Source organism: Sphaeramia orbicularis, chromosome 12 (genome assembly GCF_902148855.1).
Source record: "Sphaeramia orbicularis chromosome 12, fSphaOr1.1, whole genome shotgun sequence".
Lineage (NCBI taxonomy): Eukaryota > Metazoa > Chordata > Actinopteri > Kurtiformes > Apogonidae > Sphaeramia > Sphaeramia orbicularis.
Genome location: NC_043968.1, coordinates 25,770,556 through 25,784,678, shown reverse-complemented (window position 1 = coordinate 25,784,678; position 14,123 = coordinate 25,770,556). Strand labels below are relative to the sequence as shown.

At 37.5% G+C, this 14,123-nt stretch overlaps 1 protein-coding gene across 2 annotated transcripts in view; it reads left to right on the top strand.

Moving 5' to 3' along the window:
* The window catches only part of syn3 (synapsin III), a 130,861-nt gene that overhangs the window by 90,367 nt on the left and 26,371 nt on the right, over window positions 1-14,123 (top strand). For both annotated transcript variants that reach the window (XM_030149014.1, XM_030149013.1), the window contains one exon: window positions 12,401-12,463. In XM_030149014.1, the coding sequence (XP_030004874.1) occupies window positions 12,401-12,463 (63 nt within the window). The remainder of the gene's footprint in view (window positions 1-12,400; window positions 12,464-14,123) is intronic.

Sequence of the window (14,123 nt, the reverse complement as noted above, 5' to 3'; positions counted from 1 at the left end):
CATCTGTTTTTAAATTATGCTTTATACATCCTGAAACTGTCTTGATTTGTGTTTATGCATCAATTAGTCAATAATCATTTACACAAAGCTTTATTTCACTGGAAAAATCTAAATCTTACCAAGTGTATTTTTCCTCATTTCTCATCAAAATATCTCATCACATTTGAAATAAGACATAATCACCTACCGAGTAACTTTTCAGTGAGATATAAAAACTTATTTTTTAGACAATAGATCTTGAAAATCCTATTTCAAGAAATCTTACCAAGATCATTTTCACTTGTTCCATTGGCAGATTTTTTTTCACTTGAATTAAGAAAAAAAAAAAAAATCTTAAATTAAGTAAAAAAAAAAAAAAAAAAAAAAAAAAAAAAATTGCCAATAGAACAAGTGAAAATTATCACGGTAAGATTTGTTGAAATAGGATTTTCAAGATCTGTTGTCTAAAAATAAGTTCTTATATCTCTCTGAAAAGTTACTCTTTAGGTGATTATGTCTTATTTTAAGTGTGATGAGATATTTTGACAAGAAATTAGAAAAATACAATTGGTAAGATTTACATTTTTGCAGTGTTTTTGGTCCACATGGTGTACGAGTCATGAGTTTCATATTGATTATACATTTTTAATGCCCTGTAGTGAAGTATATTTAGAAAATGCTAAAGCTGAAAAGTATTTGCTTTGAGTATTATCAATAGTTAACGCTTGTCCATCCCAGTGACCCTTTTAATGCAGTTCAGAGGCAGGTAACACATTTCTAATCTTTTCTGCTGTAAATACACTCACAGAAAAAATTATTCGACCGTCAAAAGTCATCAAAAACAGTGGTTAGGTAATCAAATACCAACTCCTGTGTGTATCATGTGACTAAAACAGACAGAAAAGAAAACGTGGAATGTCTTTTGTTGTTGTCAGTACAATGCCATAGATATTGATGTAAGAACTGAAGTGATTTTGGTTATTATCAAGAAAACATGGAAAATGGATAGATATCAGCTCTGAAATTAAACTCTTATGAGCTATTTTTGTTGTTATCATTATATTTGTCCAAACAAATGCGCCTTTACTTGTACCAGGCATTTAAATGAACAAGAAACTGAAGAAAACAAGGGGTGGTCTAATAATTTTTTCCACCACTGTATATCCAGGTCTTATTTTCTTCATGTTAACTTGTATCTCTGAGCACCAGCCGTCTCTGTTGCTTCCACAGCCGGGATAAATACAGACTAGGTTTTCCACATCCAGCTGTTCCAAAACATCTTCCTCCTTGATGTTTCTCCTCTCTCCTCCCAATGTACTGTGTCTTAATTGAAAACAGTGGCAGTGCTGACATTTGGGCTGAGCCCTGGTATGTACTCTACTGAAGCCCGCCTTTCCTTCCTCTGCTGTCAAAAAGTTGCTGACTCTTCTCCCTCCATGTATCCACTCATTTACCACAGCTTATCAGAGACAAAAAGCAGGAAGCATGTCTTAATATGTCCAAAATGTATTTCTATGATAGAACTTTTCTATATTTGTCATTGTGCCTTTGACTTTAGAAAACCAGAGTCCACCTCCTGTGTTTGCACCTGTTGCACTTTCTGGTGTAATTTCCACCATATCTTTATAAAGTTTATACATTTTGCATCTTTTCACATATCATAGAAGATATAAGCCTTAAGAAAATACTCTAGCTACAGGTAAAGTAAATAAAGCAAGTTTAATAAGTTTGTTTTCCAGCCTGACCATCTGAATTCCTGCCTCTTGAAAATAACTTGATCCACAGTTTACTTCTGTTATCTGTAATTTTCTGAACAGTGTGACATGAAAACACTGATTGAAGTTCAGTGCAACAGGTAGAGTGAAAGAAACACTATCTGCTCTCTTAAAATCTACATTACATCCTTAATGTTGCAGTGAAACTGCATGTTTTACCCATAAGGACTCAGTGTGACTTTTGTGGCAGTTCCCAAATTAATTTTTCTCTCTATTTAACCTTTCCTGAATGAATTTATCACTATTTATTATAATATTATCCTATGAATTTTGCATTTTTCCAGTGAAAATCATCTTTTTTCCTATGTTTAATTAATAAAAATGGATAAAAGCTCAGAGTAAAGTCAACTGTTATTCTATCAAAACTGTAGAAAAAGTTTCTTTTTCAGTAAAATATATTGTTAACTGAACATAAACCAAGCGTGTCCATCCACTGTCATTGATCCAACCCCATGGATTTTACTGATGAATTGCTGTTGAAGAAGATGACAGTGTTTTCATGGTAACTACAGAACCTCTGAACTTCCAAATGTGTCATTTCTGATGACCACGAAAAGATGATAAACTGTATTTTACACCAATTATTTACATGGATTGATAGGATTAGAGGATGAACCGTTTATATCAGTAGATGCTTTTGGCTGACAGTGGATGTTTGGGTCTTTATGGTTTAAAGTATCCAGCTCCTTTCACTGCTCCTCTGTGCAGGCGATAGACCAGGGCAGAATGCTTCTGTTTTCAGGTATATGTACGTGTATCTTCGTCTTGTGGTCATGGTATCTCAGGAACAGCTTGATGGAATTTCTTCAAATGTAGTACAAATGATCAAGTATGAGCTCATTAGATTTTTGTTGTCAGAGGTCAACAGTTTCCATTAATGTGACCTCCAAAATCACATTTCACATTGTATTGATGACAAACTTTTACATGTTATAGGATAAAGTGATGATGAGATCATATTATACTCTATATCCCAAGGCTCAACGGTCATTTTTTTGTTCCGTTATTCGACATCATACCTGTCTGTGAGTGAAGACAGTATGTTCACTGTTGATTATTCAATGGAATCAGACATGTCAGTGGTTTCAGTTCCATGTACTGAAAAGAGCAACTTCACTGGCTGGTTAATGTATACTTTATAAGCACTGGGCAGTAAATCTATTTTAATGATTTTGTAGACAGAGGGCACTGAGGTGACACATTACAGGAAGAAATTATTCACCGAGTGTATAGATGATGTACATGTAGATGAATTCACATGCAGAAAAGTGAATGCAGCTGAGGGCAACAACTCCCTACAGTATATGACCTTGACCTCTATGTGTGAGTATATTTGTAAAGAAAAAAAAGGACCAAATTAGAAATTCCCTGCCTGGAGCTCTATATTATTAAAAATATATATCACCTTAATGTGTCATGTTGCTCACAGATGCATGTTTTCACCAGTCTTAGTAAGCTGAGAGGACTGACTGAATGATTCCATTCAGTCCATGGATCATAGGACAGGGGATCTGAAGGTCCATACAGCCACCTCATTTCTGCTCAGCCTTTTCCGAGACCTAATACCACTGGAGTCTCTGGAAAATGGGAATAAAACATCACTTTTCCTTTTAGACTTGGAGGAATGTGGCACCGTGTTGATTGTTTTTGCAGGACTGGCTCACCCAGGTCCTGTCTGTCCTGCTGCCGGCAGGGCTCTTTCTTCTGAAGGAGGAATGTAGGTTAGTGAATTGATTAGAGCTAATAAGCCTTGTCCAGGTCCCTATTACAGTAGAACCACAGAGAAACTGGACTGAAGTGTCTCAGCTTTAGCACAGTCTGGACATATACTTAACATTTTCTTTCAAAGATCTGTGTTTATTTAAAATGAACGGACGGGACTGAAGCAGTGGCTGCGTTATGCTATTACATCTTATTGGTTAACCATCTGTGATAATAACCACCTGTGGGATCCACAGATATACTAGTGATCTGTAAGTGAGAATAATCTTCAGACAATATGACAAATTCAATTAAATAAAATATTTTTAAAAACTGAAAGATAAACTCACATTGTCATTATTCGGCTATGAGTGTATCATATTAAATGCATTAGATGTATTGACCTAATGCTGTCATAAGTAAGTGAAGGTACTGTTTGTTTGAACCAACTTTTGCATCAATGAAGCCAGTTTGTACTCAAAGTATCACACAGCTAATTTTGGGTTTAGTCAGTATTTTGAGTTGAATTAAAAGCTCTAGGATTAAAGAAATAGTCACTTGAACTTCCACAAAGCAGTTTCAGGTCGATGACACACCGTTTATCATCCAGACAAGTTACTGCTGTTGTATTTTCCTAAATAAGAGAGACCAGTAGTTTTAAATTGTCAATGACACCATTCCACTTTGGGGAGAATGATTTGTCTGGACTTGAGCTTCCAGACTGGTGGGTTGTGCATATACTCACCTGGATGTCTTATCATTGCTTAGTCAGGTCAGGAGTAAGGGTATGAACCTAACTTGGTGGTTTCATCTCCTAGTGACAACGGTGTGTCCCAGGCAGCAGCCTCTCCCCAGGTCCTGGCTGTGAACTTCATCCACTCATACCACCAGCCTGTCAGTCTGTGATTCTGTTGATAAGTTGTTGAAGATGAAGACAATAACTTGAGATAAATTGCAATAGGGATGCACCGATCCGACTTCTTCAGTTCCGATACTGATGCTGGGGCCTTGCGTATTGGTCGATACCCGATACCAATCCAATATCAGTAGAGTTTCTCAACTGGGGGCGGGGGGTACATGAGGGGGTCATAAGTGACATTGTCATGTGTGCAGGTGCGTTAGCAACTACTGTTGTTCATCATAACAGTATAAATCACGCGTAAGGTGAAGGGAGCATACTTTCACTTTCTCACAGCTTTATCTACATAGCTATATAACCCACCTCATCCTCCACACACAGATCCATCTTGTTACCTTTAGAATTATGTTCAGCATGCATGACACATGTTGCAAAAATTTAAAGGGGAAGGATCGGTCTTACAGATTCCCAACCCTGCTAAAATGTTGATATCGGGGCCAATATCCAATCTTAATATCGGATCAGTTCAATCTTAAATTGCAGATCTGGCAGAGAGGGTTACAAACTAAATTCAGTGGCTTTCCCCAACAGCAACCCCCCTGGGTGTCACATGTGTGTCCAACCTCTGAACGGTCAGTCACCATTGGGTAGAGGAGAGCCATGATAAAGGTTGTACAAACATCTACAGGTGGTACAGTCACCACTGTATGGAAGAAATCAAACAGGGCTTTTATGTATTGTCTCTAGTTTTTTTTAGGAAAATGTATAATACAGTATATTGTGATATCTGTAAAATCACTGAGTACCTAGTCACCTGGCTTCACTACCAGAAAACACAACCAAGCATCTCCATTGCTTCTCCTTCAACACCTTACTGTCAAAAAGCATGTGGCTTGGAAACTTCTCTTCTCAGGAATAACTTATGTTTTCCAGACAGCTGTCTCCCTTATGGAAATACACCAGGATGGACTCTAATGGAAGCCAGATGAGCTCAAATTCCACAACAATAATAACCATTGCCTCATTAGATTAAGGTTTTACTGTATACAGTGGTCTCACACATAATGGGCATCTGCGTAAGTTAGAGATGTGGGCGGATACTAGCACAGGGGGTTACTGTGACACACTGTAAATGTGTATTATGAAGGCGTATCCAGGAACTACTGTATGTGTCATGCGTATGTCACTAGCTTCAGGGATTATCTGGAAAATTCACTTTGAAGGTTTAAGTGTCTCCTCATGTCTTCACTCCAAACTCATCTCTCTTTTTTTTTTTTTTAAAGCAGGGTGTAATCATTCTATTCTAAGCTTTGGCACTGATAGACCTCCATGGATACCAGTTTAGCACCAATGTAAAACACAAGCAAAATATCTGAGAAAATGTCTATCTTTGTTACATGTGTTATGGCACTTTACATACTTTAATAAACAGTGGGTGTCTAAGCATTAACCCATAAAGACCCAATGCTATGTTTTTTTTCTCTATATTTAACCTTTCTTAAGTGATTTATCACCATTTATTGTAATATTATCCTCTTTAGTTTGGGTTTTTTCAGTGTAAATCATGTATTTTCCTATATTTAATTTACGATCATGTAGATGTTCATAAAATTCAGATTAAAGTTGAAGGTTATTATATCAGAAACAGAGAAAACTGAAGAAAAAGTGACTTTTTCACCAAAATTATCAATAACTGAATGTAAAAATAAGTGTCCATCCACTGTCACTGATCCAACTCCATGGGTTTTACTGGTGAATCAATGTTGTAGAAGATGATAGTGTTTCCATGGTAACTTCAGAGCCTCTGAATGTCCAAATGGGTCATATCTGATGACCATGAAAAGATGACAAACTGTATTTTACACCAATTATTTACATGAATTGATAGGATTAATGGAGCAAAAGGTATTAAACAACTTAGATCAGTAGATGTTTTTTTGTCACTAGTGATTGTTTGGGTCTTTATGGGTTAAATTTTTCAATATATCAAGCTAATCTGAATGAGCTGAATGCTTTTAGACAGCTGATTTTACCAGATATTTAGGCTGTCTGAATCAGCTCTCTCTTTTGGATGCAATTTTCAGTAAAATTAGCAGCTAAGAAATGTTGTTCATTTTTCTTATCATGCCCTCAACTCTGCAGCTCCTGCTTAAAATATTGTGTTATTTAGAACCATCCATCATTTAAATAGCAGAAAAAACCTCTGTCAGATTTGATCATCAATGTGCATCCTGTGTTAAGTGATATTTAAGGTCTTAAAAGAAAAGTTGAAATTAGGTTTTGCACTGAGGAAAAGATAGCTGAAAGGTAGTTCTTTCTTCTTTTCCAACTTTATTCGAGTCATTTTGAGTCATTTCTTTTACAACACTCACAATTTAATCTTATAAAATGTTGATAATTACAGTTAACTGTTTTTTTAAGAAGCCTTGTTCCCATCATAACGGTATAGAGTGTGTTTTCCACCACCTTTGATTTGAAAGCCCACCTATCCACTTTGCACGACTGAGTCTAAGGTTACACTCCTACCTTACACTGGAACTCCTTTAATGTTTACATGAACTTTTAAAGAGACCCAGAACTGTTCCTGTCAGGTGTACAAATTCAGGCAGTAATTTGCAGAGGACTTGCAGAATAAATATTATGGGCCCCTTGAGGCTTATTTAATCCATGACAGGGTTTGATGTGGGCAGGCTGTCTTTGGTCTCAGTGCGGTCTGACTCTTGAAAAGGATTCTGGGTCGGGGTCCTCTTCTCTTTGTCGTCTGCCTAAGCCATCACGCCTCATGTCTTCTCCTTGATGTGGCAGGTTTGAGTGGCCATAATAAAAATTAAGAGATCATAAATGTAGATGCATGCACCATGTGTTTTCTGGGATAATATGTGTGGCCTAATAATTGGATTTAATTCCCTTTGCACAGTTTACTGACAAAGACACAGTGATGTATTTGTTTAATGTTCAAGTTTTACACATTGTTTTTTACGTCATGAATAGAAATGGCAATGACAACATTAATAATAATAATAACAATAATAATAATAATAATAATAATAATAATAATAATAATAATAATAATACATTTTATTTGTAATACACTTTACATTTGACACCAAATTTCAAAATGCACAATACAAAAACAACCACAGAAACAGCAACAATGTACAAAAAAAAAAAAAAAAAAAAAAAGATTAAATCAGAATAAATCAACCAGAAAAGGTTTTTCTAAAAAGGAAGGTTTTTAGTCCTTTTTAAAAAGCATCCACCGTCTGTGGAGCCCTGAGGTGGTCTGGGAGGGCATTCCACAGACGGGGAGCAGCAGCCTCAAAGGCATTGTCACTCATGGTCTTGAGTCAAATCCTGGGAGGGCGCAGATGGTGTAAATTTACTGGTTTCCTGTAAAAGTGCATATAAAAGTTGAGTTGAGCTTATTATATGTATATATCTTATACATATTTTATGTATCTTATAGATTCATTCATCCATTTTGCTGAACTGCTTAGTCCTTGTGAGGGGTTCAGGGGTGGTGTGACCTATCTCGACCACCAGCAGGCGAAGGTTTGGTTTATCATAGTAGTGACATACAGTCGTGGAAAAAATTATTAAACCATCCCTGGTTTTCTTCAATTTCTTGTCCATTTAAATGCCTGGTGCAACTAAAGGTACATTTGTTTGGACCAATCTAATGGTAACAACAAAATTAGCTCATAAGAGTTTCATTTCAGAGCTGATATCTATCCATTTCCCATGTTTTCTTGATAATAACCAAAATCACTTAAGTTCTTACATCAATAGTTATGGCATTGTACTGACAAAAACAGTGTTTTTAGGCATTCCATGTTTTTTTTTCTGTCTGTTTTAGTCACATGATACACACAGGAGTCAGTACTTGATTGCATAACCATTGTTTTGGTCGACTTTTAATGGTCTAATGATTTTTTTCCGTAGACTGTATACAGACTCACAACAATTCATTCCCATATTTGTACCTATCAACAAATTATGTTGACCAGTGATGCATGTCTTTTGACAGTGGGAGGTTGGAAACATAATTTAATCTATATTGAATAAATAATGTATATAAATATGACACTTTATTTGTACATTTTATGTATGTTTAGTTGTTGCTGGTGTGATTATTTTTTAGGGCTTTGTTCTGTTTAGATGTACAAACATGTCTGACGTCTCAAGGTCTTCTAATGGAAATTCCCGTCCAGTACAGATAGAGGTTTTTTGACATAGCAATGTGATATGGTAGTGTTTTGGTGTAAGGGATGCGTGATGCATTTCAGACACTGACCTGAGCTCACAAACGAAGTGACTCAGAGGGAGGGGATATGTGGGTGTGATGGGCTTCCCTGAAGTATTTCCATTAAGTGCCAGGTCTGGAAGTCTGGTACATTTATTGTAAATTAAGGGAGCCTGTGTTACGAAATGAAACCTAGACTGGTGAAATCACCCACCATATAATTAGCTTTTTCAGCATGCGACTTCTTAACATCTTTACCACACTGAATGCTTTTACAGATTTCTGCTGGGAACAAAAGCAAAGGCACTCATGCTAGTGGGATGAAACAGAAATCTGACGTTTCAGACCGAAAGTACCACATCTGAGAACTGATGGATGTTCGTGGCCACCAGAGTTTTTAAAAGGACAGAGACTTGTTTTGTTGAACAATCTTGTAAAGAATATCACCATAAAATAATAAAGATTCTTCCCATAAAAGCCTTTTATGTTTGAAGGAAAGTCCCACAGTTCACATCAGTGACAGAATCCATTTCAGGTTTAGTAGAGAAGGAACAAGTAGGTCATATTCACTGCAAAATACAAGGATATTTAAGACTCAGTGTGTTGTGTTTTCATGTGCTTTTGTGCTTTTCTGATGTTTGTTTTGGAGACTGTTTTGAGCTGAGAGCTGGTTGTCAGATACAGTGCACACTGTTGCCACTGTAGAGGAGAGCGCCAGTGAAGAAGATTGGGATTGAACACATAAATTCACTGTACAGGTCATCATAACAGAGTGTTGTTTGTTTAGAAATGGAGCAAATGTTAATAAATGAACATCCTTCAGCTCAAAATGGACTCTTCACAAACAGATGATCATGTGAAAATATCATACTGAACTTTTAATGACAGCCTTCATTCATAATACATCTGATGCATAGTACATGAAGACAGGCAGATGAACTTTGCTGGGACACTGTATTCCCTTGTAGGTCAATATACAGACTCTGGAATCTATAACAGCTACCAGTAACCTGTAGGCGGTCTGGCTCATATGGTCTCAAAATGTCTGTGAAAAACTTTATGGCTTACATGTGGTGCAGCTAGAGTAAATGTTCTTGAACTGAGGCAATCCTCCATTTATATTCTCCTTATACAGTGCTCTAACATCATTTTGTGGTCTGTGAATCAATACAAGGCATCGAAAGTGAAGGCATGTCCCTGTCTGTTGCAGAGGATGTGGTCTTTCCCTGACATGTGCGCCGTCTGCCGTCATTGACACAGAGATGGGAATGACTGGGAGGAACATGTCCAGACAGAGTGGGTGGCTGTAACCCTGTCCACCCGAAACACTGTCCAGCAGACAAATGCACTGTGCTCCTATGACTCCTCACAGACACTTGAGAAAACCGCGGGTATCATCATCATTCATCATGTGCACGTACATAGAACTGCTATAGAGGTTTTTGAACTCCTGTTGGTCTTGATATAAATCGGCTTTTTGTAAAACACAACGCACAGATTATGATGCAGTTTTTTTTGACGACATTAGATAGAAGTGACACAGATACTTGCTATAGTTGGGTAAGGCAAATAACATGAGCGTCTGTCCTGCTGCAATGTCCTAAAATCAGTGGGCAAAACATGTGAAAAAAAGGCCAACACATTCCTCAAATATTTAAAACTGTACGTTTAGAGGTGTTACCACAGTTTTAGGCACAGCATTAGAATTTTTTTTTTTTTTTTGCTTCATATGAGTGAATCCTGATATTTAAACAAAATGTATGAACTTACTGTCTCATTAAGAATAACTGAAACTGTGTGAAATTTAATCCAAACATAGCAATTTCTACGTGCACATTAATGTTCAAGAGCATTACCAGCTGCTTCGAACCAGCAGAGTTAATGCCACTGCACAGGAGGACAGGCCCCATTTGGTGTGTGAGTTAGGTGAAATTGAATGTTTGTGAATGAATGAATGAATGAATGAATGTCCTGTTTATGAGGATGTAAGGACTTTTCCTTTTAGGCAAAGACTTCCAGTTATGTTGATTTCTTGTGTGGAACATAGTGGAACTTTATTTTAAGTATGTTTTTTATTTGTCAAGCTTTGGAGAGAAGACAGAATATTAATGGATTAGATTAGAGAAATGGATTCTATAGTACTTTTCAAGGTGCTTTGTATTATTGATTCGCTCTTTCATGGTAAACTACATTTGTAGCCACATCTGACAGAAGCGTGGCTGCCAATCTGCACCAAACAGCCCCTCTGACCACCACTGAACATTCATGTGTATGTGTGTCACTAGAGGCAAGGTGGGTGAAGTGTCTTTCCCGAAGACGCAATGGGACAGAGTGGGATTTGAACCGCCAACCCTTCAGTTCTTGGATGACCTGCTCTACCTCCTGACCCATGGCCATTCCAATATTCAGAGTATCGTTTTGTTATAGTTGTCTTGTAGGCCCATGAGCCTTTGTACTCATCACTTACAAAAAATCAATTAAAATCAATGTTCATTTGATCCCAGCTTTACTAACTATTTGCTCATATGATGAAGTAATAGACTTGCAAACACAGTTTCTCTGTAACTCTGTATCCTGGCTCTTGTAATGTGATAATGGAGACAATTAGAGCACACTTTATGTTGGCAGCATGTCTGCCAGGCCTGTACTGTCAGAACCTGTCAACAGAGGCAGCGCTCACACCCTTCTGCAGATGCATTTCTGCCCACCACTCTGCACAAAACAAGCTGACAGCAACTTTAGGATGTGCATTTCTATCGACTGTCAAGGGGGTGTTTGGATAAAGTGATAGCAGATGTTTGGGCGTTCACTTCCTCCTCACAGGTCGGAGCTTATATCTCCTCACATTATTACGTCTCTTGTCATTAACTGATTTCACTTCATATCTAATATGTCTGAGGCAACAGCAGTGTGCTTAAAAGCAGTGTGAATTTGGAACATTTCAGAAGACATAGTTGCCATTACATGGTTGGAATGTGTATTCCTGCCTGTGTAATTAATTGGATTGGATTGCTGATTGTTCATAATCGCTGCAGACATGTTCTGAAGGCTGTTCATGTAAAATTGTATTGCTTCATAAATGGCTTTTTTACACAGCAGTGGGGAAAGTGTTTTTGCAACTGGAAAAGTCCCTCTTTAGATTACAAACCCCATTTACAATCGTATCAGTAGATTTATCAGGGGCGTAGAAACCGCAGGGAGGTTTGATGCAATCTGTTGATGTTTCATCCACCTCTGTTCTACAAACTATGAGAAATAGCATGCTTGTGGTGTGTCTGGTTTGTCCAAACCCATCCCAGTAAGCTGTGGTCTTCCATCCAGTTTCCCAGAACGTCAATGTTTTGTGTAATAAACCCAGCATTCTTCCGACTCCACCTCACGCCGCCTAAACTGGGCAGTCTAGCAGGACGGCATGAGAGCCAGTGCATTTTCTTTACAAGGCCACGGTTCTGGACACTTCACATATACATCCATCAGTTGCAAAGGAAATAGTTTTCCCCTTTTGGGTGTCTCTTAATGTGGTGTTTACCACATGTCTGTCGTCTAGTTGGAGCAGAAAGTTCTGAATGTCCCTACTTAGTGTGACATCTATTTCCAGAGTGATGACACCAGTTGTCCTTGCCCTTTCTAAAGCTTCAAAGAACATCCTATTATCTCTATTATATTCTGTTGTATTTCAGCAGAAGCAGTGAAGCTACTAAATATTTGACCTTTGACTTCCTTGTTGATGCTCAGAGGAGCTCATAGCCTGTTGCATTTTGCTTCCTTCCTTTCACTCTTCATCCTGTGGTAATTCTGAGTTTATCACATGAGCTAAGATCTTGATGTTTCTCTTGTCTGCAGGCACAAAGTCCAACATACCCTGTGGTGGTCAAGATGGGTCACGCCCACGCTGGCATGGGAAAGGTGAGTTCCTAAAAATACTGACACAAGCATTTGTATTTGTTTCCGTGGGAGAACAAGAAACTCCACAGATTCTGAAGTTTTATTCTCAGATACTTGTTTGACACTTGATCCTAGAACAAAGGCTGGAAATGGGTGGAGACTGTAATTGGTAGGTGGATTTCACTGAGGAGTAAGGTTATCTCTATGCTGTTTCGTGGCTCTGTGTTCATAGTTTGCGGACAGGTTCAAGAAAACACCTACAAGACTTTTGAACTCTAACTGAAACTAAAGAGTGAAGTGCTTTACACATGGGTGCTTCTATGAAACTGGTCACTAAAAACAGGACAGAGGGGCTAAAAATTCAAACCAGATGGAGACTAATGTTATGAGGCAAGTTTGGAATCACTTTGGGTCAATTTTAAAAATAAATACTTACTGAGATAAAAAAGAAACTATTTTACAGATAAAACACATTTTTATATTATTTTACATTATATTTACTCCAAAAATCTGCATGTAACATGGTAAAAAGGACACGAAAATTACACGCTACTATTTTTTAAATATCTTTTTATTCTGGAATCAAACTAATTATACAAGGTAGCGTTTCACTGTTGCAAAATCATATGCATTTAAATGGACAGGTTCTGCATGTAAAGCAAGTGGACACGATGGGTTACACACAAAACCTGGAATGAGACTGAGATTCATGAAAAATCCACGTCTGGATTAGAAAAACCACTTGGATCGTCAAATTTGACACAGTGTCTTTATTTGTAGTGGTATATAAGACCATTTACAGCGATGATTTCAGATCAAATGCACTGACACCTAGTTAGCTTTTCATGTCCCAATTTGGGTCCAATTTTTGGCCCCAATATTTGATTAAAAATTCATTAATTTTGGGATGGCTCAGAGCAAGAGTATAATTTTTTTGCATTTATTTGAGGTCATCATTAGGTACATCCTGGGGGGATATATGTCTAAATTTCTTATCTTTTATTATTGGGTCTAAAAAAGCTGTCAAAGTGCCAGATACCAAAATAAACCCAGTTTGATAGAAGCACCCACATAGAAAGAGCTTTGCAAACAGGTTCACGTGTTTATTTGCGCTATCTCTTGAAGCTTAGATTACAGATCGCACTCATATCTGTCTGTATAGCAGTGATGCAAATCCAGTGTGTGATATGACAGTAGCTTTGACAAGTCTGAGGTCAAAAAAGGCAGGCAGAGATGAAAAACCTAAGCCCCTGTATCTTTTAGTTTGTACAGGTTTATGCAGGTGAGCTTGAGAATCATTCACGATGGGCTAATCACTATTTAAACCAGACCTGAGCAGATATCTGATTTTAACAAAGGCAGAAGAGCCAACAGAAACACACCTCAGATAAAATCGGTACATCTGTCTCATTTTTATACAGACAAATCCAGGTTTTAAACAGAGGTAAACACTTTGCATCCCTTTCATAAACCTGTGTAACGCTGTAATATACACAACATATGAAAAGAATTAGACTTTTCACATGATTTTGTTTTTCTTGGTCAGTCAGTGCACGACAGAAGATTTGAAACGCAGCATGAAACTAACTGGAGGCAGATGTTTGTCATCTCTGTCGGTTACATAATGATCAGCGAACAGCGTGGCAAATGAATGTGTTTCTAAAAATACAAAAAAACTTTT